Source organism: Suricata suricatta, chromosome 16 (assembly GCF_006229205.1).
Source record: "Suricata suricatta isolate VVHF042 chromosome 16, meerkat_22Aug2017_6uvM2_HiC, whole genome shotgun sequence".
Lineage (NCBI taxonomy): Eukaryota > Metazoa > Chordata > Mammalia > Carnivora > Herpestidae > Suricata > Suricata suricatta.
Genome location: NC_043715.1, coordinates 25,650,543 through 25,677,727, shown reverse-complemented (window position 1 = coordinate 25,677,727; position 27,185 = coordinate 25,650,543). Strand labels below are relative to the sequence as shown.

Here is a 27,185-nt window from a genome sequence, read left to right as displayed (position 1 = left end):
AGACCAAACTGAGGCCCGGCTCCCTGGAAACACGGGTGAGCCGTGCATCTGAACCTGCGTATGCCCTGCTCACAATTGGGGGAAACGGGACATTCCTGGTTCTCTAAAAAAACAAACATCCCTTCAGAGAAGGGCCAGGAAAAGGCCTGGCTTCCGGTAGCACTGTGGCCTGCAGGGCCAAGGGAGTTTGAAAGGAGAAGAAATGTGAGGAGAGAATGCCTAGCTCCGTAGTTGCTGCAAACAGCCAGTGGGGGGTGTGTGTGTGTGTGTGTGTGTGTGTGTGTGTGTGTGTGTGTGTGTGTGGTGTGGTGTGTGTGTGTGTAGGACGTCTCACCTGTAAACGTAGGCTTTGCTGAGGATGGATTCCAGGCGGCTGTTAAACTCGAAGAAGGCCATGTACTGGGAAGGAGAGCAGAGCGTCAGGACAGCCCTCGCCTGTGGGTGGCGCTCTACCCTCCTGGCCTGCTCCCCAGCACGGAGGCCTGTCGCTGCAGCGCCCCCCAGAGGAAGCCGGAGAGTAAGCATTCCAAACCAGGGGTCCTCAGCCCTTTGAGGGCTGGGGGCCAGGAACTCCAGGTACCGGTTTGCTGGAGACCATGGCCCCTCTTCCCAGAGAAATCACACCTGCTCATGTTCTCAGTCTGCATGTGGCTCAGGGGACTCCCAGACTTCTGAAGCCTTCCTGTAATTTTTGAGGGGGCACGCATCTCAGGTTAAGGACCCTGTTTTCAATGTTTACCTATAAACGAAGCCGTTTTATCAAGAAACAGCATCCCTAGCGCCCCTTCCTTAGACCTTCAAAGGCTTGTTTCTAATCATAAAAGTAGAATAAATAGTAACTGTTCTTTACGGAGCATCTTTGAGGACTGCACTTTATATACATCACCTTTTTTATTTATTGGTACGTGTTGTCATTCTCCTTTTACAGAGAGGAAGCTGGTACCCGGAGAAGTTGAGCCACCTGCCCAAAGCACACAGCTGCTGGGTGACAGAGCCAGGATTCGAACCCCGATCATACTCAAAGCTGCAAGCGCCCTCCATCACGTGACACTGCACACGTGTGGTTTGACGTTGGAAAACGGCAGTGAGGGAAATTCCTCGAGGGATGCGCCGGCCATCCTCCGGGTGGTCATTCCAGCGTCCCTCAGGGGTTTGCGCTGGATGCAGGGGGCTGTGGGCTTGGATCTCTGTCCCCTTTGGCTCAGAGGTTTGTCTGGACTCGGGCTAAACATCAGGCGGCCGCGCGACGCATGCTCACTACTGCCACGCGAACCCAGATAGGGACCCCGCCACCATGTGTGGGGTAAAATCTGCTTGTGGACCCAGCCTTCCTTGCTCTGCTGTCTGACTCTAAAGCACCCTGTCTCTGCAGCCCCCTGGGGGCTGGCGTGTGTCAGCTAGGACTGGTGCCGCTTCCAGTTTTCTCTCGCTCTCTCCTGAGCCGGGGAGCTCAGCAGCGGCAGCTGTGCTCAATTCCAGCAAGATGTGCTTTCTTTTCATCAGGGCACTTGCATGCTCCCTATTTCCTCTGCCCCGTTTCTCCAAGTTACTGAGGTCATGTGTTTGCCCCTTCTGTAAATCCCCTCGTTAGTGTTTTGGGGAAGAGCCATAGTATCACGTAAGGAGAGAGCTGAATTTAACGGGTCTGCCAGAAAAACACATCTGGGAGATCCCATGTGCTCTGACTGGCTGTCTACTCCGGTCACATTAAAGGACAGTGACCAGGTCTCTACTTTACCTTGTGTCACTTCTCATTGGGACACAGGACGCTTTGCCCCAGTGGCAGGAGGGATGGCTGTAATGACACCGAGCAACAACCAACAAGGAAACAGGTATCAGTCTGCACATCCAAACCCCTCCTGGGCACTCCTTGGCTCCTGTGCCCTTGGGCAAGTTACTCAAGCTTTTCCAGCTGCAGTGGTCCCGTCCTTCAGCTGCAGACCCTCATACAGCAGAAGTTCCTCTGCTGTGTTTCTATAATTAATTACTGAAGGGATAGATGGTAGAGACAGACTTCCTGGGTTCGAACCCCGACCCCATTCCTTCCTGTCTGTATGACCTAGGGCAAGATGCTTAGCCTCTCTAGTGAATTGTTGGTACTAACAACACTCACCTCATGGGGTCAAGGCATAAGTACTTCTAAAGTTTCCAGAACAATACCTAGCACACAGCATAAGGAAGAAGCTCTAACCATTGTAAGGAAATTCCCATCTCCCCTGGGGCCACCCCGGTTTCCTTCCACCCTGCCCCTGCCCCTGCCCAGTGCCGCTCAGAGCAGCCTTTAAGGATCAGTGCCAGTGCAGAGCACAGAGGGCTGAAGGCCATGGGTGGGAAGCCTACCTTCAAACAGCGGGGCAAGCGCAGGAGGGGGTTCACACCGAACTTCAAGTAGAGAAAGTCCAAGGGCAGGAGGCAGAGCAAGTCCATCTGAAATCCCAGTGGGACAGCACAGGGCGTATAAGACAGGCAGCCCCAGAGTTTGGGACTAGGATGAGGGACAGGGACTCTACCTTCAGTGGAAAGGTGAGGTCAGAATGCCCCAGGAAGGGTGGAGAGCATTCCACCACCAAGCCCATTGCCTACCCTGCGTGAACCTGGAGGGAGTCATGTCACACCATAGCCCCAGGGCATCCAGGGCCCCCAGAAATACCACCTTCCAAGACCCAGTGGGATCTACACCCCTGGCGCATACCTTAAAGCGACGAGATTTCAGGTAGTTATCCCGCATCTCCTTCTTGTCCATCTGAAAGAAATGAAATGTTGACCATGAAATGCCCCAGGGCTTAATCTCTGACCTTGTGGGAGCAGCTTGGAAATGCCCACAAGGTCTCCAGCTTTCTTATCTGAGTAGAGCAGCAGAGTAGCTGCTGGGAGCTTCCATGGAAGGCTCAGGTTCTGCGGGCCGGGGTGGGGGTGGGGGGGCGGTCGGGCTCCCAGAGAAAGGGAGTTGTCCAAGGTCACCCTGCTAGATTCCCATTTCCCGGCTTATTCTGTTAGCGTGCTGGTCCGACCTGGACCATCTGCAACCTTGTTTACCAAGAAATTGACAGCTGCTTTGCTCAGGCGTGGAAAGAGGCTGCCCAGGGAATTCTTTTTCCTCTAAATGGTTTAAGAGGCACAACCCTAACTTGCCTGCACACAGAGGGGCAGGTGTCATCAGTGTGGCATTCTGGAGAGTGACCTGCACAGGGAGACAGGGAATGAGCCCCCTGCTTCACCAAGTCAGAATCAGGACTCAGTTTCCTCCCCGGTAAATGGGGTCTGCTCCAGGGCACAGGGTCTCAGACCTTTCCAAATGGCGTGCTGTTTGCAGGACCCCCAGGAAATGCCGTTTGCCAGCAGTTCTCGGTGCTGAGCACTCTGCGTACATCATCTCAATCCACCCTCGCAACAACGCTGTGGGGTGGGAACAATTACTGCCCCCGTTTTACAGATGAGGAAACTGAGGCCCAGAGGGGTGCTTCAGCTGGTTGTGGTGGAGCTGGGATCTGAGCCAGGTCCGCCTAAACGCCATTCGCTGGTCCCCTTCTCCACCTTTAACTCTATCAGGTGGTCCAGGGACCACGGCACCCACAAGCCATACTTGGAGCGTATGATTCGAATAAGTGCGGTGGACATTTCTGAGATCTCATTCCTCTGTGTCATCTACGGCCACAGCAGGGGTCAGCTCCGGCCGCCCCTCCACCTGCCCGGGACTCACAATGATGTCCCCCCCTCTGACGAACTGCAGGCGCGGCTGGAACACGGTGATGTCCAGGATGTAGATGAGGTCACACAGGTAATCCATCGTCAGCCAGAGGTGGATGTTGTTTGGGGTCTGATAGGGGAAGGCCCAGCGCACAGGAACCAGCCAGCAGCTCCAATTCCACGCCAGCACCACGAGGAACAGCCACAGGATGTACATCAGGTCTGCAGGGGAGCGCGGGGGCAGGAACATGCTAGAACGTCCGTCTGAGGAGGGCTCCTCACAGTAGGATCAGTGTGGGACCTCTCCCTTTCCACTTGTCTATTCCCGCAAGCACTAGAGGTGGTGCTTCTGTAACTGGGGTGCGTGTTTTGTGCGCAAAACTGTTTTGATTTAAACATAAATCACTGCTAGGCCCTAACAAATCAGAGTCCTCAGTGGGCTGGGGGGCTACAGGGGCATTATTAGATAATAGGCAGCTAAGTAGAAAACACTTTTGCTCTCACTCTTGTTGAAGTATTTCCAAAAATGTATTTGCTGCTTATAAATACACCATAGTAAATAATGCATAGAAGATGGACACATGGACAGGTGGATGGATGGATGGATGGATGCATGTATGCGTGCATGGATTATGGATGGATGGATGGATGGATGGTACCAGAGGTCACTTGGTCACTTTAGAGGCCCCATGGACACAAGGGTTGGAGTCCTGCCCTCACAGGACTTCTTGTGTGACCTTGGGAAAGTCTCTCTCTTACACTGCCCTCCTTTTCCTCCTTTTCCTTTCTAAGAAAGGCCAGGAGACTCTTGGTGAACTGTAAAGTGCTGCACCCACAGGAAGGGTTGCTGTTCCTGAGGAACAGAACATGGGCTAAAAGGGAAGTGAGGGGAAGTCACTTTAGATGTCAGAGGAGCTTCTGCCCTTCTCTGCTCAGAGCAGCAGCACCGGGAAGGAGCCAGCAAGAGCCGAGTAAAAGTGGACTTGGCTGAGTCAGGGCTCCTGGGTCTGCCCCTAACTAGTTGTACCTCAGTCTCCTTGTCTGTAAGGTGGGTGTGATCATAGGTTCCTATTTCAGGGGCTGTTTATTTGTTTTTGGCATCCCTTCACCCTCGCCCTCCCCGTTCCTCCCTCCAGTTCTTCTGCCCTCGAACAGTACGTGGTGGGAGCGCCCGGGGCACCCAGGACTCACTGGTCAGCGGGTCAATGCTCTCGGGAAACCTGTACGTCCTCCAGGGGCGGCGCTTGAACTTGCAGCAGAGCATGTCACAGTAGTGCTCCTCCTCCGCCTGCCCTACATCGGCGGGTTTCACCTCGGGGGCCGGCTCCGGGGTTTTCTTGGATGGGGCTGTGGGATGACACCAGTGACCATCTGCCCCAGCCCTGAGGCTCAGGCGGAGGGTGCAGAGAGAAAGCTCCCGACCCCAGTCTCTGGGACAGGAGCCGAGGGGACCCTGTCCCCACCGCACAGCCTGCTGTCAGCTCTGTGTGCAGCAAACCACACAGCTCCTGGTCAGGGCGCCTTCCCAGGCGCTGCCCAAAATGAGGGATTTCTGGGCAGGCTGGGTGTTTCTGCTAAGTGTCTGTGGGCGCGTCTTGTGTTTGGATCTGGTGGGTCTCTCTGGAGGGCTGGGAGCATTTCATACCCCGGCCTCCTGCCACCTGGGGCCAGAAACTCGGGAAACCTTGCTCTGGGCTTTTCAGAGCAGGAACCTCAGCTCCTTCCTCTCTGAAACAAGACACTGAATGGGACCAAGCCTCCCTGTGCATCAAAAGCAATGTCACTGGTGACCCAGGGATTGACTATAATTAAACACAATGTGCGTTTCTAACTTTAAGACTGGAGTCAGGCCCTGCACAGTCCATCGTTGGCACCCTGAGTTCTGAGGCACAGCCCTCCCTTGGAAAGACCTGGAAAACCTCCCTGGCAAGAGAGCACAGTTCTCATTTCCTCCTGGAATCTTGAAAGCAGGAAATTTTCCAGGGGGCCCCAGGAGAATATTGCAGCTGAGGTCTCTGAGAAAGAAGACAGTCTGCCTCTGGAGTGTGCTGTGGACCCTCTCTGAGCCTAAGGCCCTGAAATGCATCCCAGGCTGAACCACCTGCCTACCAACAGGAAAGGGTCAGTGAGGGTCCTTGCCCTGTGGGAGGGGAGCCAAGAACATGGGATCATTGGTCGGAGCTGTGGCCGCATTCCCTTCTCTGGGTACATAGCTGAACCTGCACATACAGGACTAAAAATCCAGACAGTGGGGGCCTAGGCTTCTCTCGAGCACCCCAACCATTCATTTCCTTGGGGCCACCCTCACCATGAGTTTGCAAGGGGCTCTAGGGGCCCCATTTCTAGCTGGGTGAGCCATCCCAGCTCGGGACTCACAGGCCTTGGGGCTCTCCTCATCAGAGGTGACATCGGGGTCGATGAGCTTCTCCTTCACCTTCTCTGTCCGCTCCTTGAAAAGCCTCACCAGCTCCTGGAGCCGGTCGTTGATGATGGCGCTGTTCTGGCTGGCCGTGGAGGTTGCGCGTTCCTGGCCACTGTGGAAACACGGCCCAAAGCTGAGCGGGCTGAGCGGGATGGGACGCCCCCATGCCACTGGGCGAGAACTGAACTGCATGTGCGCCCCACCTGGCCTGGAGGAGGTCAACACTGCCCCAACTGCCTTCTGCCATCAGAAACATAGAATCTACTTTAACAGCTCCTGGGAGGAAATTCAGTCTGGGGCCAACGCCCAAGGGCGCAGCTTCTAGAGAGAGAATGTGCCATGCAGGGTCTGCTGCAGAGGAGCAGTTCTGAGAAAAGTGTGATTCCACTCGTGATTGAGGGGGAAACTCTTGGAACTCAGGTCAGGGCTGTTAACCAGTTTGGGGCTCACGTGAGATTCGTGTGTGGGACAGATCAAAGAGGGGACGGGGTTACTCTTTTAGGTGTGGGAAATAGCTGGTGGGAAAAAATGGTGCAGATCCCATTCTATCTCCTATTATAGGAATTTAAACTGTATGCACTTGCAGCAAGAGAGACAGACAGAGACAGGCAGAGGGAATGGATGCTATGTGAACAGTCTGCGGGACACACCCCTCAGGTGGGGCAAGCGCCCTGGCAGGTTGAGACAGGCTCCAAATCACCCGTCCTCTGAGTAGCCTTGTGGCAGCCATCTTGCGGAGCTGAGTGTAATCCTGTGTTTTCACATCTATTTGTTTTCATACGCTGAGGCCCTAGAATTCAAGCCCTTGTACTCCCTGGAGGAAGCAGGCTGGAGACAAGCAGTGTGGGGGTCCTGACAAGAAACAGCATGTAACTATGGTGGAGACATGGGCTGCTTGCCAGTGTCTGCTCTCTCCCATGGGGAGTAGACACTGGAAGGGAGACACCGGGGACTGCATTTCCCTTCTAGGGGTGACCAGTGGGGTCTCGGAAGCCACATGAAGGTGGCAGGACTGCTGTCAGCAGGATCCCTAAATGACTGCATGGAGAAGAACCCTCCACTGACCTGAAACATGTGTCTAGTGACATGATTTTGCTAAAGGAGACATCTCATTGCTTAAGCCACAGAATCTGTGGGGCCTATTTGTTACAGCAGCTTAGCCTACCTAGCTAATACATGGATGTCTACATTGGACTTCTTAAGAGACTTCAAGGGTAATTTTTATTATTATATCTGGTTTCTGCCTTGTTTTCTGATACTATACCCTAACCCTATCCCTACCCTATTGCGTAAGATATGACTCCATAGTAAAATAGACCACAGAACTCTGGATGAGGTTTGGATTTTTTTTTTTCCTGCTTCTTTAACTTTTATGAACTTTCTACAACTCTGTGAAACCAACTCCATAAAATTATGGAAAAGAAAAGGCTGGAAGAGAAGCCCAGTGCGTCTTGTGGCCACTCCAGGAGCTGTGGCAGGACAGGATGGGAATCCCAGCCCAGAGCCTGGGGCCAGGGAACTCATCATCAACCAGACAACTCAGATTCTCCAGGAAAACATCTCTCATTGTCCCAGTCCTTAGACGTCAGAGACCCAGGTCCCAATACCCTCACCGGGCCTCTAAACATCGTCCCACAGACCAGGGCATCCGAATCACCTGGAGGCTTGTGAAGATGTGAATCCCCAGGGCACACTGTCTGAGGTTCTGATCCAGCAGGTCTGGGTGGTGTCTGGGAATCTGTATTTTTAACAAGCTCCCTGCGTTCAGATTCCTGGAGGTCCCTGTGGTCCTCACTGTCCCCGCTGACCTTCTCAGGGGTTTACTGCCAACCCCTGCCTGTGGGCCAGGAGCCTCTCCTTTATGACGAAGTGTCTGTGCAGAGACACCTGCCTCTCTGAGTACTGCTGGCTGTGGACCTGGCAAGGATCAGAGTCCCAGTGAATTCTGCAGGTTTTAAAGAACTCAGGCCAGCCAGGAACAGCCTGGACAGGAGACCCAGCCCTGTCTTACTGCTCGGAAGCCACTGGCAAAGTTACAGTGGAGGGTTTTAAAAATGTCCACACTCTTCCCCCCACCACTCACTTCCTCTTGCGTGCTCATCCCCACCCAGACTTCTGACTCTCTGGGACCCCGGACTCACTCTGTGCCCTGAGGGCTGGATGGGTCCAACCAGGCGACCATGGGAGACTCAGCTGGTGACAGTGCCTTGAGCTCCTCGGCCTCATCATCCTGGGAGGGCAGCCTCTTCCTGCTACAACACAGAAGTGGAAGGGGCCTTCAGTGAGGGCAGGGGCCAGAGGGGGCAAGTGACTGACTCTGACCCCTGCAGATCACCCAGAGCTCAACCCTGGGAGGAGAATGGGGCAGGGTGTGCCGCCAAAGGCTCCTCACTTGCCTGCAGGGAGACAAGAGGGGAGGGGCACAGCCACTCTCTGGACCTCAGTCCCCGCATCTGTTCGATGGCCTAGTGTAAAAGTAACAACACTGAGTTGGTATCAGGAAAACCCAAGCTTGCATCCCAGTCCTGCCTCCTACCAGTGTGTGACCTCTTAAACTCTGAGCCACTTCAGTTTCCCCCTCTGTGAAATGGGACTAGATCTACCCAACCCAGTGAGATATTTAGCACTCAGTGGGGCCTCAGCTTAAATGCTCTTCTGCCCTCCCATCCCGGTCTACAGTCACCATGTCCCCAGCACACCCCCTGGGTTCTCTCTTATACCATCCTTCTAGCTGCCAGAGAAGGCCTTAACCCTCCTAGAAGCTCTGCCTCCCTCCTTTCACGGCTGGGCCACCGGCCGAAACAGTGAACGTACAGGGGCCTTGGAGTCTGGTCTACAGCCCATGGGGTGACCTGGGGCTCACCCTAGGCCCCAGGCTCCCTGTCTGATGAAGGAAGACTAAATCACCCCCGGGGCCCCCGTCACTCAGTCCAAGTCTGCCACAGGGCACTGCATCTGGGTTCACTGGGACCTCAGCTGATGGCCTCTGAGTATGAATCCACCTGTCTTCCTTCCCACCCTCAACCACCGCAGCTCAGGATTCCAGAGGCTTCTAGAGGGATACGGATGGAGGGGTGTGCAGTACTTGCCTTTATTTCAGAAGACTCTGAAACTACCCCATTACCTCTGCCATCTCACTGGGGATGGCAGCACTCATGGATACCCCTCTTTCACTCCAATTAAAATTCACACCCGAGTGACAGAGGCCTCAATTTGCACAGGGGGGACCTAAACTCAGTCTTCCTGCACCCAGGTGAGCACATGCCACCCGAGACCCCAGAGTGTGGATCTCAGGTCCCCCCAGTCCTACCTTGTGTGCAGCCCTGTGCTAAGCATGAAGTAGCTTATTCGATTCTTCCAGAAACCTAGTAGACAGTTGCTATGCTTATCCCCATCTTACAGGAGGAACACAGAGAACTAGGAATGTTAAATGGCTCCCCTTAAGCCTCACATTGGTAAGTGGTGAGCTGGGACTCACCCCAAACCAAGACTAAGCTGTGAGGCAGGGCCTTGCCCATGCACCCCTCCAACAGGATCTGTGGTTTCCAAATGGCTTTTTGGTGCCTATTGGCTGCCCACAATGCTCATTCCACCCGTGACCATAGGCAGCCCCCCAGGCCACTCGAATCAGGTATCAGAATTCTCCCCTCTCGGGCCAGCCTCGCAGACGCTCAGGTGGAGGCCTTCCCAGTTTCTCACTGTGATATTCAACTTCGGGCTCTCAGAAGTCTTGTTTATTCAATCCCCTGTTGGTTGTCTATCTCGGCCCTCTGGAATGTCAGCTCCATGACAACAGGCTTCTCCTTGATGCATCCCCAGCACCCAGGGCAGAGCCTGACACATAAAGGGGCTCAGTAAATGTCTGTGAATGAATGACTGGGTGAGTGAGTGAGCGGATGATCTGGACAAGAGGAGCCTCACAGGCCCAGCCCATAAACAAAAGGCAGGGGGCTTAGATTCTATTCCCAAGAGAGCCTAGTCCCCGCTCTATCCCCAAATATCTAACCCCCTATCTCCCTGCAGGGAACAGAGGGAGGTAGACCAGATGTCTGCAACAGCGTTGGCTCCATTTCTTCTGCTATCTGTGTTCTGTGCATGTTTCAATTAATGAAACATGGGATTGATGGGATGGTGAGCTGTGTTCCAAGGCGCTTTTCTTCGCATTAAACTCAGAGAGCCCTCAGTTGGCCACATCTAGCCATCTCCCTTATGGCAGGTGTTTTACCTTAGCTGAAAGTTTACTCAAGGACCCATGGGCGAGAGCAAGATCAATCAAGAAAAAGGAACTGTTTCCCAATCTGATCACGGCAGGAGAAGCACGGGCAGCCCCCTGTAGCTTAAATGCAGTCATTCACAAAGCACGGCACTGCACCTCATTGTTTGCCTAGAGCAGAATGCAAGGCCTCCCTCAGTTACCTGGGTCCAGTTGTTCAAAACCAACTCTCATCATGCAACAAATTTCTATCAAGAAGCATAAAAATGTGCACAACCTTGACCAGGATCCCCTTTTGAGAAAAGAGCCCAAGGACAGAGAGAAGAAGCCCAAATAGATGTCCATAGCCCCATATGGGCAGTGCCTACAAGAGGTATTTGTTAAGTCCATTCTGGCACATTCTGAAGCAGGAGGAAAGCCACGTAGTTACCATAAATGAGTGTTAAGGAGACAGCCTAACACTATGGAAAATGTATTTACTAAACGAGATGTGATCCAAATCACCTTTCAGTGGAAACCACACAAAAGCAGGGCCCACAAACAGGATACGGAAGAGAAGAAAGCAAAAGGAAACCGCTCTCTGGTGCGTGGTAGTATGGATGCCTGCTTTTTTAGTGTGTTTTGGTATCTCCATTCCATTAGTTTAATACTAAAACAAGGGGGTGGAAATTAGCCTTGTTACATTTATTACCCCCTCTAGCCCTAGTTGGGGGTACTTGGGACAGACCATCCTTGGAGAACTCTATAGAGTCCTAAGCCAGGGATTAGGACCTGGAAGTGGGGCCACAGTCCTAGTTCTGATGCCAACTTGCTGAGTGTGCCCGCTGCATTCCCACTCTGGCCTCAGTCTCCCCCATCTGCCAAATGGGCAGATAGCACAGCGCAGTGAAAGCCCAAGTGAAGCATAAAAGGTGACCTTTGGGTCCCTGTGGCAGATCCCGGGACAGCGAGGGTGTCAGATTTGGCAGAAGAAGGTGGTGGCAGCTCGGGTGAGGGAGGATTCTCCACGATGAGGGGGAGGCTGTCAGCATTGGCATCTTCCACCTGCACTTCCGGGTGCTTTTCTGTAGTGGGCACTTGGAGAGAAGATGGAGAGGACAGTCAGAGAGAGAGAGAGAGAGAGAGAGAGAGAGAGAGAGAGAGGGAGGGAAGGAGGGAGAGGAAGAGGGGAAGGAGCCAGGTCCCAACAGCCCTGCTGTGCTCTTGAATAAAGGCACAGAAAGCAAGCGAGAAGCCTCACTTCTCAATGGGGCCCACAGGAGCACTCCAGCAGAGGGTCCAAGAATGCAGAGCCCAGCAGCCTCTGCGGGCCTAGGCCACCCCAAACGCCCCCTGCCCCCAGCAGCCACCAGAGAAGCCAGGACACCACAGATGCCATGGAAGCCTGGAGCAGCACCTGGAGCCCAGCTCTCCAAAGCTCTGACTGGTCTCCCTGAGCCTAGAGAAGCATCAAGGACCTGAGGTTTGGTGGGTAGGTGGGGGGGTGGGGAGTTAGGGCGGCAGCACCAAGAGGGGATGGGGAGACCCGGAGAGCCTAAGTCCCAGCACCTGGCCTAGCACAGCCTCAGCTGCTTCCCCTCTTTGGGCCTCAGTTTCCCCATCCCAAGGTAGGGGTGATAAAGGCACAGGGCCTCACACTCTTGAAGGGCCAAATGGAGACATTTGGAAGTTTCTGACTATCAAGGATAACAGCTTGTCCTTATAGTGTATGTTACCCCTGTTGGCAAATCTGTTTTGGTATTTCCTTTTGTAAAGGCCCGGAGCCCCTGAAATTCAGCACCCCAACCCCTCTCCTGACCTCTGAGACATCACCTCTGGTGCCACGTCCCACATCCCAAGAACGAGGTCCTCCCTGTCGAGTCTGGGTATGGCCCTACCTCAGGCTTCATCACTCACCCCAGGGACTGGAGACAGGTCTGCCTGAGGTGAAGCCCAGAGGATGTGAGGGGCCAAGATGGTACCTCTCTCCCCACCAGCTCTGGGCGGGACCACTCAGTAGCAGCCAGCACAAGCCTGGGCATCGGCAAGGCGGGTGCATACCCCCAAAGTAGGGGAGGCTGTGCTTTGAATCACTTGGATGACTTTCTTTTTAAATGGCCACCATGGGGAAAACCAGCACTTCATGGAATTTGGCAGATAGAACCTATTCTCTCTTTTTTTAATGTTTATTCATTTTTGAGAGAAAGAGAGAGTGCAGGCATGAGCAGGGGAGGGGCAGACAGAGAGAGGGGACAGAGTGTACAAAGCAGACTTGTGCTGATAGCTGCAAGCCCAACGTGGGACTCAAACTCACAAACGATGAGAACATGAGCCGAAGTCAGATACTCAACAGACTGAGCCACCCAGGCACCCCAAATTTGGCAGAGGGACCCTAAGCAAGACAATTGGCATTTGTTCCACTAAAACCTTAAATGAAGCCCTTGGAGGAAGAGGATGAGCCAGAATGAAGAGGTTTTTTAAAACTTAAAGAAGTTTTGCCAGACTAACAAGAGATACCCCAGGCTACGGAAAGCAGGAGACTATGAGGCAGAGGGGACCCCACCCTGCTTCCCAGCAGACCTCCAGAGGTGAGCTGGGGGTGGGGCAGGGGCAGCCTGTCTGGGATGCTCGGGCCCCAGACTGCCCCAGCGTGGCCCCTGGGCCATAGAAAGTGCCCCGGCCTGAGCATCTGCAAGGCTGTCTGGGGAGGGGGGGGTGTGGAAGGGGGCAGGCAGATACCTCCCCAGCCCCACCTCAGCCTGAGCAGAACTCTGTACCCTCAGTGGGCCCCAGGAAAGGAGGGAAAACCCTAAGCCTGGGTTTCACTTTCATTGAATAATAATATTATTTAAAGCTAGAGAGAATAATATGGTATTATTAAATTGTTCAGAGAATAGTAATATTTACTGTGAAACACTTCCTATGTGCCTGCCAGGCATTTGTTCTAGTAAACGCTGAGTGAGATATATATATATATATATATGTATGTGTATATATATATGTGTGTGTGTGTGTGTATATATATATATACATACACATACACATATATATTTAAGTTTATTTATTTTGAGAAAGAAAGAGAGCAGAAGTGGAGGGGTGTGGACAGAGAGAGGTGGGGAGAGAGAATCACAAGCAGGCTCCACACTGTCAGCACAGAGCCTGATGCAGGGCTCAAACACCCAAACCGTGAAATCATGACCAGAGACGAAATCAACAGTCGGATGCTTAACCCACTGAGCTGCCCAGGGCCCCACTGCTTCATATATATGAATTCTCTTCCTGTTCCTGGCCATTCTAGGAGGCCCTTGTTATCACCATCCCTACGTTGTGGATAAACTGAAGCACAGAGAGGTTGGGGGTTTGGACCCGGCAGCCTGGCTCTAGCACTTAGACTCTTACTTCCTCCTGAGGTTGGTGACCAGCACACACACAGAGGCCTCTGTTTAAAACCTCACTCCGTGCCAAGCAGCATCACTGAAATGGGAGTAATGTTCTTGCTACAGGCTGCCATGTCTTATCTGCAGCATCTTAAGCTGTCACGGGTCCCAGCGCAGCTGGATCAGTCCGCTGTCCCAGCGTATCACCGGGACCATTTCCCCAAGTGCGGGGCTCCCAGGGACCAGGGAGGACACGAGATGGTTTTGGATGGCACAGACGCGGCAGAGGAAACACAGAATGAGGACATCCTCCCAGTTCAATTCTCTCGAGATCGTGAATGCCCAGAGAGGACGTCTCAGACTGGGGCTACCATGGCCCTAACTGCTCTCCGGCACGTCCTAACTGCCCCCTGCGGCGAAGAGAGCAGGCCTCCATGGGAGCCTCAGCCCACAGATCTATCGACTACAACTATCAACATGACTCTATTTTCCATTCATTCGTGGTTGTTTCTATTTAAGCCTCCTACTGATGCCAAGCAATGCTGGTTTCCCATTGGAATAGTAACATAAAGGTTCCTGATTAAATAAACTTAATTAAATTTTTAAAAAATGAATCGACTGCAAGAGAAATAGTAAGCAAATGAAAGTAGAATTGGCACAGAATATGGTAGACATTGAGAAGGCATCTGTGTGGGGGGGAAGCTGGGGGATGGTTTGGAGTGAGTAGATGTAGGGCTGGCCTGGGGGCTCATCCCTGGCTGCCGGACAGTCTGCGTGTCAACTCACTTCCACTCTCTGTCCATCACAAGCCAGGGAATGGAGGACAGTGGTGGATCTAGTCTCATGAAATGTTCAGTTCTACCTGTCTACTGACCTCACAGGCAGCCTTGCACAGTATCATCGAAAAATAAACAAATGAAAAGGGAAAGTGCGCAGGTCTGGCATGAGTTAAGGCAGAAAGTAACAGGGGTTGGTCCAGAGGTGCCAGCATGTCCCCGAGCTCTGTTATCAGGAAGCAAGCAAGGAGCCCAAAGGCCACTGCAGGAACCTCCTCACAATTAACAGATTGAGGCACACCCTCTTTCTTCACTGGCTCCTGAGGATGCTTCTCCTCCTGGTCTGCCTGCAGACACCTGGGGGCCTCTCCTCTCCTGAAATGGAATTTGCTAGGCACATATCAACAACCCTCAGAAAGTCCAACTCCCAGAAGAATCCTCAAGGTCAGTAGGATTCTGTCTGAAATGGGCTCCCACATTCCTTTTCTGCCCCATTCCCCTCAATTTACTCTCTTCCTCCACCCAAGTCTCCCGGCCTAGAGATTTTAGAAACTTGTTTAAACTAGGGTGTGATTGACTATTTGTAAGAAAAATAGGATGATCTGCGAAATGCAATGTTTAAACCAAAGAAATGAATTGCTCATTGTGGGATTTTAGACATGGAGATAAGGGGACTAAACACCCCTTCAGTCACCACAGAGCAAGATAAAGGCAATGATCAATAGGAAAAGAGGGTGGTTTTCCATGAATTCAACTGGTAGTCCCACACCTTGACCATGGCACCCATGCAGGAAACAGCCCAAGCCATGCAGAAGCACACATCACGGGCACAAGCACGCTGGGTGCACGAGATCACACTACCTAGGCGATGGGTGGAACTCCTGGTCTCCTTGGCGAAGTTGGAGTTGGACAAGGCCGTCCTCCGAGTGACAAGGACAGGGATGCGGGTGATGGAGGGGCGGTAGCTGGGCACATTGGGGAGGTGCTCCACCAGGATTTGGGGAGCAAAGTCTGGGGCCACCTGGCCAGGTGGCTGGTCCCGGACCAGGCGATTCAGCTCCATGTCCTGGTTTGGTTTCGCCATGGTGCCGGGGCCCAGGGGGCGTAGGCAGATGTGGGACCCTGGGCACTGCAATAATGAACACAGGGTCGAAGGAGACAAGTAGGCAGGCTCCTCCCCGCCCGCACCAACTCAGACCAGCCTAGTGCCCACCTGCACACGTAACAGCTGCACCCAAAGCCTAGAACATCACCCGTGTCCCTGGACTCAACATCGAAAACGTCATCAAGTTGTGTGGCTGGTCTATGTGACAGCTCTGAGGGACAGCGCCGAGCCCCCCAACTTCTTGTCTCTGGTAACCAACCACCAGGAGCATTTCCCACTCAGACAGAAAAAGTTAAAATCAAAGAACCCAGACCTCCCGGACGCAAACTCTCTTGGCCCAGTAGGATTTTCAACCCAAAGAAACCCTGAGCTCAATGAATTCCATTTCCGACCAGGAGGAACGTTTCCCTGGGTTTTGCATTGGAATCACTGGGGGACATTTGGAAACGTCTGATTTTTAAAATCTCCCCAAATGACTTTGTGCATGTGCAGACATGTGCAGACATGTGCAGACACGTGCAGACATGTGCAGACACGTGCAGACACGTGCAAACATGTGCAGACACGTGCAAACACGTGCAGACATGTGCAGACATGTGCAGACATGTGCAGACATGTTTGAGAATGGGCTCAAGGCCGCTGCCTCTCAGACACCGATGTGCAAACAAACCACGAGCAACCTTGTTCTAACGCAGATTCTGGTGCGGCAGGTCTGGGGCGAGGCCTGGGATTCCGTATCTCTCGCCAGCTCCCTGCTGACCCCAAAGCTGCCGGCCCCAGGTCCACATGTCTGAGCAGTGGCAGACAAACAGCCGTCCCTCGGTGTTTCTCAGAGTGTGGGTCCCAGGCCACCTGCTTCCTGATGACCAAGGGGAGGTGGGGGAAGGAACCCCACAGAACCTCAGTCTGCACCCAGGCACCCCGGTCTTGCTCATCTTTCTAGGCTGCAGACTTAGTCCTTTCCTACAGATCATGTGCTGAAGTTAATAGAAGGTGTTTTCCAAAGACCAGGCAGGGAGCAAGTTCAGGACACCTGGGGTCAGGACACCTGCGTCCAGTTCCATGTCAGTCACTGGCTGCCTGGAACACAAGCTTCATGGTCCCCATCACAGCCTCCTGCCTCAGTGCCAGCCACTGTGTCCTACTACTCTGTCCCCTAGTCTGCCCAAATGCCCTATGAGGTAGGTACTATTATTGCCCTGTCTTTCTTGATTTGGAGCCATAATTAAGAGAGGACACACACACACCTGGCTCCCGGTCACATAGCAAGGAAGAGGGAGGAGCCAAGAGTGAAACACAGGTCTGAGTGGTAACTCAGCCACGTCCTGAGCACTTGAAGCTTCAGTTTTCTCATCTGGAAAAGGGCCTGTCTACCTCACAGGCTGGCTTGAGGAACACGGAGGCTTGTAAGGCCAGGGCTCCGTGTTCATCTGTCCTGGGTGCCCCAGCCTGGCTATCCTCAGCTCCCCTACACTCTGCTCCCCCTCCCTGAGGTTCTTAGGCTTGGGGGTGGGGGTGGGAAATAAGAGCCAAGTTCTGGGAATAGCCTGGGGATCTCAGCAGGCAAAAAAAAGCTCATCAAGACATGTGGAATCTAGGATGGGCCCTTCGCAAGTGTGGGCCCTGATTTCCACCCGGACACATTCCGTTGCAGCCAAACCCTCTCTAGACGGCCGTTCAGAGAGCTGCATTCCTAGCGAGGTGGCAGGAGGGCTTGGCTAGGAGCCTCCTGGGGTCCTGGGAGCCTCCTGCAATGCCTCCGGGGCAAATTCTGCTAATGTGGCCCCAACATGCAGAGAGGGGTTTGGCCTGAGGTGAGACAGGTGTAGGAACGGAGGGCAAAGGGGGGGTGCCCTTGTACCCAGGCTGCCCCCAGTATCCTCAACATCCTGCACACCCAGCCCCACCACACACCTACCTTCTGAGCTGGCAGCCACGACCTCCTCCTGCAGCTCCTATAGACAGGGAAGTGGAAACAGAAGCTGTGACAGTCAACCCTGCTCCCGGCCCTAGACCAGCCCAGACTGTGATGGGAGATCTGTCTTCAAGGGTCTTCTTGGGACCCGATTGCCCTCCGTGCCCTGCTTGACCGGTCAGGCCCTGCCACCCCACCTTCTGGGGCATCCAGGGAGGTGGCCCTGCCGTGTGGAGAGTAGAGCACACAGGAGACCCGGGCCCTGACACCTGGACTCGTCCCTTATAATCAAAAAGCCTTCCCACGCAGCCCTGTGCGTGTGGGGACCAAGCACTGAAAGCCGCCGCCAACAGCACTCCCTACCTGGGCCCTGCCCTTCTCCATATACAACCATGGGTGACACCCCGGGTAGGGGATTTCAGCCCCATTTTACAAAGGTGGCCATTGAGTCCCAGGGTGGAGGTGACTTGTCCGAGGTCACACAACCATGTGTGTGTGCAGGTCTAGCCACTCCCCACCCACGGCCATGTCACCCAGGTCCTTCCTGACACGACCCGACCCCCAGTATAAGCAAGGCCTCCCAGCACCCACCACCCTGCTCCCCTGTCCGCAGGCACCTCGCCAGCTGAACATCCGCTTATAAGCCAAGTAGTCAAAGCCCCAGCCCCTCTGCTGACCCCCACCCCCATCCCGGGCCTCATGCTGTCGTGGCTCCATACCTGGTGTTCGGCGCCCGGGGGCTGAGTCTTGCCTACTCCACTTGGCTGCTCACCGGCAGGCGCCACCAGACAGCTATCCAGCAGGACACTGTGCCCCAAGGGGGAGGAGGAAAGGGCTGGCGTCAGGGGAGTTAGACATTTCCCAAGCCCTGCTGAGAGCCAGGCCCTGGGTGGGGAGCCGGCACACAAAGACGGCCAAGAATAGGTCCTCACCCTCATGAGGCTCCCCACATGGGACAGGAAGACCACACTTCTGCCTAGGCAGGAGGCCTTCCCGGAGGAGGTAGCCCCAGAGCTGGACCTCAGGAACAATGAGCAGACCATGAGGAATAGAGAAGGGTGTCCAGGGAGGGGGAATAGCACGTACAAAGAAAAGTGTAGTGGACGGTTTGAGGAGTTGTCCTTTGGGACGGTGTGACCAAAGGGCACAAAGGGAAAAGCTGCTGGCCCTTTCCCCTCTGCAAGTCTCCAGGAAGCTCTGGTGATGCAGGGAGGGCAGGAGACACAAGAAAAGTGAGTCCCAGAGAGGTAATGTGACCTGGTCAAAATCACACAGCAGATTGTCTTATATGACACAAACCTCGAAGGCAGGCCCTAGGTCTTTCCACACCCTGAGCTCAGAGCCACACTCCACTGCTGAAGGTTTCAGGGTTCCCTGGCCCAGGCTCTGGGCACACATGGGTGACAGGGGCCAGGGGTGCAGAGATGACTATGGTTAGAGAATCTGTGCCCATCTGAGGCAGCAGCCCCACTTGGCTTAGAAAAATCTTCTGATTTTCAAGAAGAGCCTGAACTACATGTTTTAAAGGTGGACTCTCCAATCTTCAGATGCTGATAATTAATCCAAGTTAATATATTCAAAGCAATATGGAGACAAACATTTCACAGCAATATGTAGATAAACATACTTTTTAATAGCCTGTCTATAAGCTAAACTGAGCCCTATGTCTATGTACGGCCTCTGGGTTAAAATAGTGACTCAGAACCAGGAGCCAATGTGACTTCTGTAGTTAGAATTGGATCCTGGTTCCTAGTGGCCCACCCTACCCCCGACCTCTGTCAGCGAAGGCTCATGGAAGGTGTTCTGTCTGACATCCAGAAAACCCGGATTCACTATCTTCCCCCTAGAGGGCAAAGCCTCAGCCCTCCTGAAGTGGGTAAGGAGGTGGGGCCAGAACAGCAGCCCGGATTGCTTTGGTGACAGCGGCAGGAATCAGTCAGCAATCACATTGTCACAGCAGCCCCCATGGGCTGTCGCTCCCCATACCCTCATCCAAACAACCCTGAGAGGCCGGGTTGTAACTGGTCCCAGCTTAGCAATCAAAGGCACAGAGAGGGCAGACAGCCTGTCCACAGTCACACAGCTGGCACAAGGCAAGCCTGGATAAAACACAAGTGTCTCTGACCCTCAAGGCTGTGTATGTAATACTTGATTGCCCACTTCTGAGTATCTAGATGTCCCTATGTGACTCGGAGGCGTGAAGCCGGGGTTCTGAGACCTGAGCACCCAACTCACTTCATTTCCCTTCATTACATAGATACTTCCTTTGAAAGGAGCCTCAACTGTCAGGGTCATACTCCCCACTCTGCCCAGGAAGAAACAGATTTTCTTAAAGAGATTCGAGTCACAAAAACAAGGCACATGATGACTTTCGGAGAGCCTGGGCACTTTAAGGCTTTGTGGGCCCCTTCCTCCTTAAAAGTATAATAAAAATTCTCTTCTATAACTGCACTTATATGGAGGTTCATATGTTATTATATATTCAAACATTCTCTTCCATCAAAAAGTTCATTTTGGCATCTGATTTTAAAAGAAATCAAAACATGCTTGGAGGCTCCTAAAAGTATCACGGGAACTAAGCCCTTCCCAGTTCTCAGAAGGCAGAGGCCCGGGAAAGGGACTGCCACAGTCCAGGGGGGTCTTGCTCATTCTAGAGTCAGGCCAGGAAATCACTGTATGACCTTGTGCACATCACTGGGAAGCCCTCAGGCTGCCTCTGTTGGTGTCTCTGTCAAATAGGTAGGACGTACTCAGCTGTATGGTCTGACTTCTTTGAGGGAGGTCAGAAGAGCCAGAGAGAATCTCATGAAAGTCAAGAAGACCTTCCGTATCTGGTGTCATTCTTGACCCTCAATCTGTCAACACCGATAAGCAATTCCCCTTGTCTGGGGCACCAAGTGTTTGCTTTGGTCTGCACTTGCTGGCAGCGCCCCCCTGGACATGTAGGGTGCTGTTCTGAGCCCCAGTTCTCCCATCTGTGAAATGGGATTCATAATAAGTGCCCAGAGCCTGGGAGAGAAGACAAGTGTGACTCAAATGGCTACTGTGGTCATAGTTGTTCTTGCCGCTATTAATACTAATACTAAAGGAGGGGACATCCTACTGGGCTCTGAACCACCCACGTGGATTGGGGAACATCTTACACAAACATCTCCAGCTATCAAGACACCTAATGAGCCCTCCTGTGGCCCTGTCGATACCAGGGGTTGCTTGGGGAGCTATGTGCCCAAAGCCATGCTGTTCCTGGTCGGCAATGTGCCCAAGGCCCCCTCTTGCCCAGCTCAGAAGCATCAGGCCATCTACTTCTAGAAACTCCCTATATCACAGAGATTTCCAAGTGGAGGATCATACAGACTTACCGAGGTGAGCACCCGGAGGGCCTCCCTACCTGACCACCCAAGTTAAAAGTGCAGAGCGTGGCCAAGAGTTTCCCATCCTGCTCCTCCTCCCCCTAAGTCACCCAGCAGGCTGTGCCCCTAAGCTACAGTCCTCGCCAGGCACCCCCACTCTGAAAGAAAGAAGGGGAGCCCCTAGGAGGAAGCAGCCACCTACTTGGGTCTCGCTGTCTTTGCCGACAAAAATGCCCATGATGCAGGAGTTCAGTTGGGGGTAAGAGTATTCATCCCAAGCCCCGGGCCGGGTGCCCACAGGTAGAGGATTTGGAGGGCCCGGGCCAGCCCCGAGCCTGCCAGGCCAGCTCTGGAGCCAGTGTGGCTCGGGTAGCGGATGAGCCACTGATCCTTCCTGCTTCTAACCAGATTGAGGGAGTGTGCAGGGAACTCTGCAGAAATGCCATACCCAAGGGAGGGCAGGTGGGGACCAAAAGGCTGCAGTTGCTAGGAAAAGCCGAGCTGTTGCCAGCAGAAACCAGGTCGCTAGGCGACCATCTGTCTGTTACCAGGGCCCGCGCACGTCATCAGTAACCCCTGTGCCTCTGCAAAGCTGGCCAAGAGACTCCTTCCCCAGCCAGTGACGGCCTGGTCTGCTTGCCGGTGCCTGACACCCTTTGGCCCTGGCGCTGGGATCACCCAACTGACCCACCCTCATCCCTGCCTAGGGCCCCAGGGCCCAAAAGCCCCCTGAATTTGAAACTCTGGGTAAACATTTGTGTGAATATGTGTGTGCCTGCAGTGTTCGTGGGTAACTGTACACCTGTGCTTGTGTGCATGCACGTGCAGGCAGGGCACTGTGTGCCTGTGGGCAAGCATGTACCAATGTGCGTTTGAGAACATGAACGAGTGTGCTGTATGCGCGTGTATGCAGGCTGTGCGTGTGGCTATGACTGTGCGCGTACAAGTGTGTACCCAACCCAGCCTGTGTGTCTGTGTCCATGTCGTGCAGATGTATGTGTACCATGCACTGAGAACACGCGTGTAGTTGGTGCATGTGCATGTGTGTGAGTACACTAAATCACTGGTCTCTGGGGGGTACTTCAGCTCCAGAGCAGTGGCATATAAAGGGGTTTTCAGACTTATGTGTTGGGCACACGGGTTTAGTCGGGGGACAACTCCCCACCAGGAGCACTTATAAACCAGCACTAACAAAGCCAGGCAGCACCGAAGTCGTCGCCCAGGGGAAGGGCTAGCCTCTGTCAGTGAGAGCAGCCTGGCTCTGGGGGGCCCAGAGGGCAGAATTCAGACTGGGTTACAGAAACCATAGGGAAGCACGTTTATGTTTGGGAGAAGAAATAATCTCTTAAATTAGAGGTGTATATGGATGGAAAGGACAGCCTTCAAGAGGTTATGAGCTCCCCATCACTGGAGGCAAGCAAGTAACTTACCATGTGGTCTCCTGCCACAGATGAAAAAATTCCATATGAAACTAGGGAAAGGTGGACCTAAAGCAGATGACACCGAGCAGGCCTCCAGCCCTGAAGTCCGGTGTTGTCTCACAGTGTAACTATTTCTCGACTGGGACTGACAGTGACCCTCTGTGGGGATGAGAGTATCCAGGACCTTTGCTGGGACGCTCACTGCGGGCCGGGTCCTAGTATGCCCGGTCCCAGCTGGCCCTGTAACCCCACCTGCAGGGGTGTTAGTAGGTCCATGTCACAGATGCAAAGGCAGAAGTTCTGAGCAGTGTGCACTCGCCCAGGTCCCTCCGCCAGGAGGCAGAGCCCGTGCCTCAGGCCAGGGCCAGAGGGACAGGTCAGGAAGGAAGGGTGTAGGCTGGCGGGCACCGCAGAGAGTGGAGCGACAGGGACAGGGACTCATGCAAGGAGCAGATTCGATCAGCCTGGCCTGCCCCATGATAACAGCCTTATCATAGCCCTCTCTGCCTCAGTCTCCCCACAGAACAGCTGCCAGGTCACGTCTGGATCTCCCTGCTCACCAACCTTCAATGGCTCCCCATTGCTCCTGAGAAAGCAAGTCCAAGGTCTTCACAGTCTGGGCCCCGACCTCTGTCTGAAGCAACGTCTCCCCCCATATCCACCAGCTGCAGTGTCACTGTCGTCCAACATGCCGGCTGCTTTTGAGTCAGCAGGCCACTCCCTCCTGCCGGAAACTCCCAGGACACTCTTGTTGTCCCCCACTCTCCTCACTGGCACCTTCCCCTCCTTAGGGGCACCTCCTCTCAGGCCTTTCTGTTCCCTTGAATCTCCCTGGCTCTGCTCTGGCCTTTGGGCCTCTCCTCTGTCCACACTGGCTTCCCAGTATGTCCTCCAGCCCCGCGTTTTCCAGCTCCGTCCACAAGACCAGACTCTTGACTTTCTAGCTCCAACCTCTCCAAGCCCCGACTCCACACTCAGACCCAACCGCCCACTCTTCATCTCCCCATGTATCCCCCTCTCTGTCTGTCCTTCTGCCTGTCCATCCCACACGGCTAAACATCTTCTCAGTGGTCTTTTTTTAACTACTGAAATGTGTTTCACAGGTAACACTGTGTGAATGTCAGGTGTATGGCATGTTGATTTGATTAATTTCTATATTACAATATGATTGCTGTTGTGTTAATTAGCACCTCTATCGTGTCACAGAATGATTGTTTGTTTTTAGTGGTTTTGATAATCAAGATGTGGTTTGATGATTAGACCTGTTAGTGGTTTCTGATCTCCTTTCTTTTCTCTGACTTCTCTTGTGTGTTCATGTTGAAATCTTTATGGATGCAGGGGGAGAATCAACCATTAACGGACAGTAGGGCAGAATCCAGGACATCCATGGGACCTTCAAAGGCACCCATGGGACTGTCATGGACAGTGTGGAGGGGGACACAGCCCGATGCCTTGGTTTGGTTAACTACAAGGGCTGTGGGCCCCCTGCATGGGCCCATTCACTCATCCATCCATGCATTCAACCGACATTTATTTGGCGCCTGCTGTAGCAGGCACATTGTAGGATCTAGGGACATGGGAGTGAGCACAATACGCTCCCCACCCCGCCACCCCCGTCCCTGAGGAGGCTGTGTTCTGGTGTTTGTGTGTGTGTTTAAGTGTCTCAGGGGTGTTAAGTGCTGGGCAATGTGAGCCCCAAGTCATTCTGAGCACTGTGGGGGACCCCAGCTTCTCCGGCCTCTCCAGTCAGCACCCGGCAGCACACAGCACAGAACAAGGAAGGAGCTCCCCCACCCTGAAAGGCCCCCCATCCCACATCGTAACCCCTCCCTGGGCCCTCCCTTGTGGGGAGGGCTGAGAACACACAAGTGCCTTACTTGGGCTCCTCCTCCTCCTCCTCCTCTCCATCTTCCTCCTCCTCTTCCTTCTCCTCTTGAATCTGGGGCAGCTCCCTGAGTTGAGGTCAGAAGCAGGAGGTGAGCCCACGTGCAGCTCCACCCCCAGTCCACCTCATGCCCCATGACCCCTGAGAACAGACCTGGAAATCTCAACCAAGACTTGACCTGGGGAGCCCCACTGGAGCAACCTCACGCTCTCTCTGGCAGCAAGGCCTCTCCACAGCATGAGGGACCTGGCCCAGCCTCCACCATCCTAGAGGCAACCCTACCTCAGCCTCTGAGCCTCTCTGGGCCTCAGTTTCCCCACCTTTACAATGTAGGTCATGGGCCTGAGGCCTCCCAGCTTGAGAGGTTATCACCAAGATCGCTAGAAAGAACAAAGATCAATATGTCCCTAGGGAGGGCAAGTGGGCAGTAACTACCACAGTCACCCATCCTTATGCCCAATGACCTTGCAGCCCACCTTCTGGAAATTTATCCTGCAATCTTATTCACGTGCATGTGCAAGGGCATAGGTGCAAGAGTGTTGCAAAATTGTTTATAATAACAGAATTTCGCAAGCATAAATGTATATAAATCCTGGCATATCCACACGATAGAATACTATGCCGTTGTTAAAAAAAAACAACTGTGGATGATCTCTATGCACTGAAGTGGAAAAGCCTCAAGGTATACTGTTGAATGAAGACAGCAAGGTGCAGACAGGTAGGTGCATGTGATATGCTATGTAAAGGAAAAAAAAGGAAAGGTGCCTGTAAATGCCCCAGTGCTCCCTGGACCAGCACAGAAGAAACTGGCAGCCGCTGTGTCTATTCACAGGGAGAGGGCTGGATGTCTGGGGGAGGGAAGGGGAGGAAGGAGCAGAGGCAGGTCTCGCTCCTGTTCTATGCCCTTTGATACCCTTGGGATTCTGTACCAAGTGCCTATTATCTTTCCAATCATTTTTTCCAGGGCTTTCTGTGGTTCCCACCTGGGCATCTCCTCCATAGCCTCGTCCTCTTGATAAGCTGGAGCTGCCTCTGTGCCCTGCAGACTGGGGCCCCGGTCCTGACACTTGTCCTCCTCCCAGTGAGAGTCAACCTCTTCTAGGACGAGATCAGGCTCCTCTTGGCCTCCAGGGAGGATGCAGACTGCAGGGGACACAGGGCACAGGGGAGGGTGGGCTTGGCCTTCTGAGTGCCAGGGACCACCCAGGGGGCCTTGGCCATCACCAGCCATGGGCCAGCTCTCAGCCAAGCAGCAGACACAGCACCCTCATCCACAGAACCATTAGCAGCCAGATCAGTGCTAAAGGACAGGCTGAAGCCCATGATTGTTCACCTGGTCTCCTGGTCATTTGTTCCCTTTTTCCTTTTGAGATAGAGCTTCAACTACAGTTAGCCTTTGTGTCTCCTTAGCGGCCCCATTCTTGGAGGTCTGTGCAAGAAGCAGAAACAATGCTTCTAAGCACAGCACCCACAGGGGATATGGAAGATCCAGGCTTGGGTCTGCTTTGGCACATCCAAGTACAAGGTGACCTGGAATGTCCCCAGGCATAGAGAAAGCTTGCCTCCTGCCTGTTCTCTAGATGCTGCCCACTGGTGACAGCATGCTGCATGCTCATAACCTCAGCTCTTGTTTTGAGAAGTCCTTCCTGCCTGGGCCTAGAGGCTCCAGCTTCCGAGGGGATTGGCCTTCAGGCAGAGATGGTCCCACCTTCAGATAGGAATCTATCATGTTCACTATTTCTCCACGTACTCAAGTCCCTGACAACGCAAAGAGTGTGAGCTCGGCAGAAGTGGGTGCAGGGGAGTCTCATCAGGAACTGAAGTCCCCCACAGTCAAGAGGAAGGGGAGAAGGGAGGAGGCTGCCTGGATACTGGGTGTTCCCAAAAAGCTCCAGGGTCTTGGTGGCCCTTAAGCCAAGCATGTAATTATGAACAGTGACTTTAAATGGGAGTTGGTCTCAAGTCTTATCCTGTGACTTTGGAAGTTACTATTCATGGGCAGAAAAAATAATAATAATATAACGGCAGCTACATTCATTGAGCACGTACTATGTTCCTGGCCCTGTGCTTAATGATATACATGGATTAATTCAATTAGTCCTCACACCAACCTTTTGAGGTAGGAATAATTGTTACCCCCCTCTCATTTTATTTTTCCTGTGAACTGAGACACAGGTTCACACCCTCTTTTACAGGGTGTGTCCCCTGTGCCAGGCACATGGCTTTCTGCTTTCCAAGATCTGTCTCCTCTGCTCCTGCCTCCAGGCCCCCAGTACAGACCTCATCCTGCCTCACAGAGAAGGCCCCTGCCTGCCCTCCAGGGAAAACTCCCACATGCATCCTGAACTAGGCTCTTCCTCGAGGGTCCTGACTCCTCCAGCCCTACAAACACCCCTGGGGTTTGACTGGGGAGGCTCACCCAAGCGTGGCCCCGAATCCAGTGGTGGGCCACGTCAAACGTGTCATTCTAGACTGCCGTCCAGTAATGGTGTGTCATCTCTGCCCTGAGCAGCCACTTGGGGTTCAAGTCCCCATCTGGCATACAGGGGACAGAACAAACACCCCTTTGCTAGTGAACTCATTAGTTTTCACAGCAACCCTTCATGGTGACAACAGTACTCTGGCCATTTTATAAAGCACTAAGCCAACTCAGAGAGATTGATGACTTGCCCAAGGCCACAAAGGATGTCAGAGGCATCTCCAGGTCTCCTGACTCCTGACTCTCTGGTGTGCTGCCCCAGGCTACAAACATGCCCCATCCCGGCCTGAGTGGCTGCTCTGTGATAGGTGCTGCACGAGCCCAGTCTTTCGTGTCCTGAAGAGTTAATGCTGTCTTTGTTTGCATCCTCGCTTTCTCTTTAGATATTGTTCAGTGCGGAAACATTTTACAAGCTTTTTCTCCTTTCATTTCTGTGCCAGGCCTCCAAGCCATGCCCTACATTGTCCCCACTTTACAACCGGAGATTCTATGGCTCTGAGAAGAGGCTGGTGTCCAGGGTGCCACAGGGGAAGGGCAAGCATGGGGTACTCAGCCACACAGACCCGGGGCCAGAGC

The 27,185-nt window shown here is 53.5% G+C and overlaps 1 protein-coding gene across 1 annotated transcript in view; it reads right to left on the bottom strand.

Annotated features, from left to right (window-relative positions):
* CNGB1 (cyclic nucleotide gated channel subunit beta 1) overlaps positions 1–27,185 on the bottom strand; it is a 67,455-nt gene that overhangs the window by 22,686 nt on the left and 17,584 nt on the right. The window contains exons 13-24 of the mRNA XM_029926163.1: positions 25,114–25,273; positions 24,123–24,197; positions 18,194–18,281; positions 17,478–17,514; positions 11,239–11,398; positions 8,251–8,358; positions 6,064–6,221; positions 4,879–5,034; positions 3,701–3,909; positions 2,693–2,743; positions 2,341–2,427; positions 335–399 (exon numbers count right to left, since the gene is read on the bottom strand). Coding sequence (XP_029782023.1) covers positions 335–399; positions 2,341–2,427; positions 2,693–2,743; positions 3,701–3,909; positions 4,879–5,034; positions 6,064–6,221; positions 8,251–8,358; positions 11,239–11,398; positions 17,478–17,514; positions 18,194–18,281; positions 24,123–24,197; positions 25,114–25,273 — 1,354 coding nt within the window. The remainder of the gene's footprint in view (positions 1–334; positions 400–2,340; positions 2,428–2,692; positions 2,744–3,700; positions 3,910–4,878; positions 5,035–6,063; positions 6,222–8,250; positions 8,359–11,238; positions 11,399–17,477; positions 17,515–18,193; positions 18,282–24,122; positions 24,198–25,113; positions 25,274–27,185) is intronic.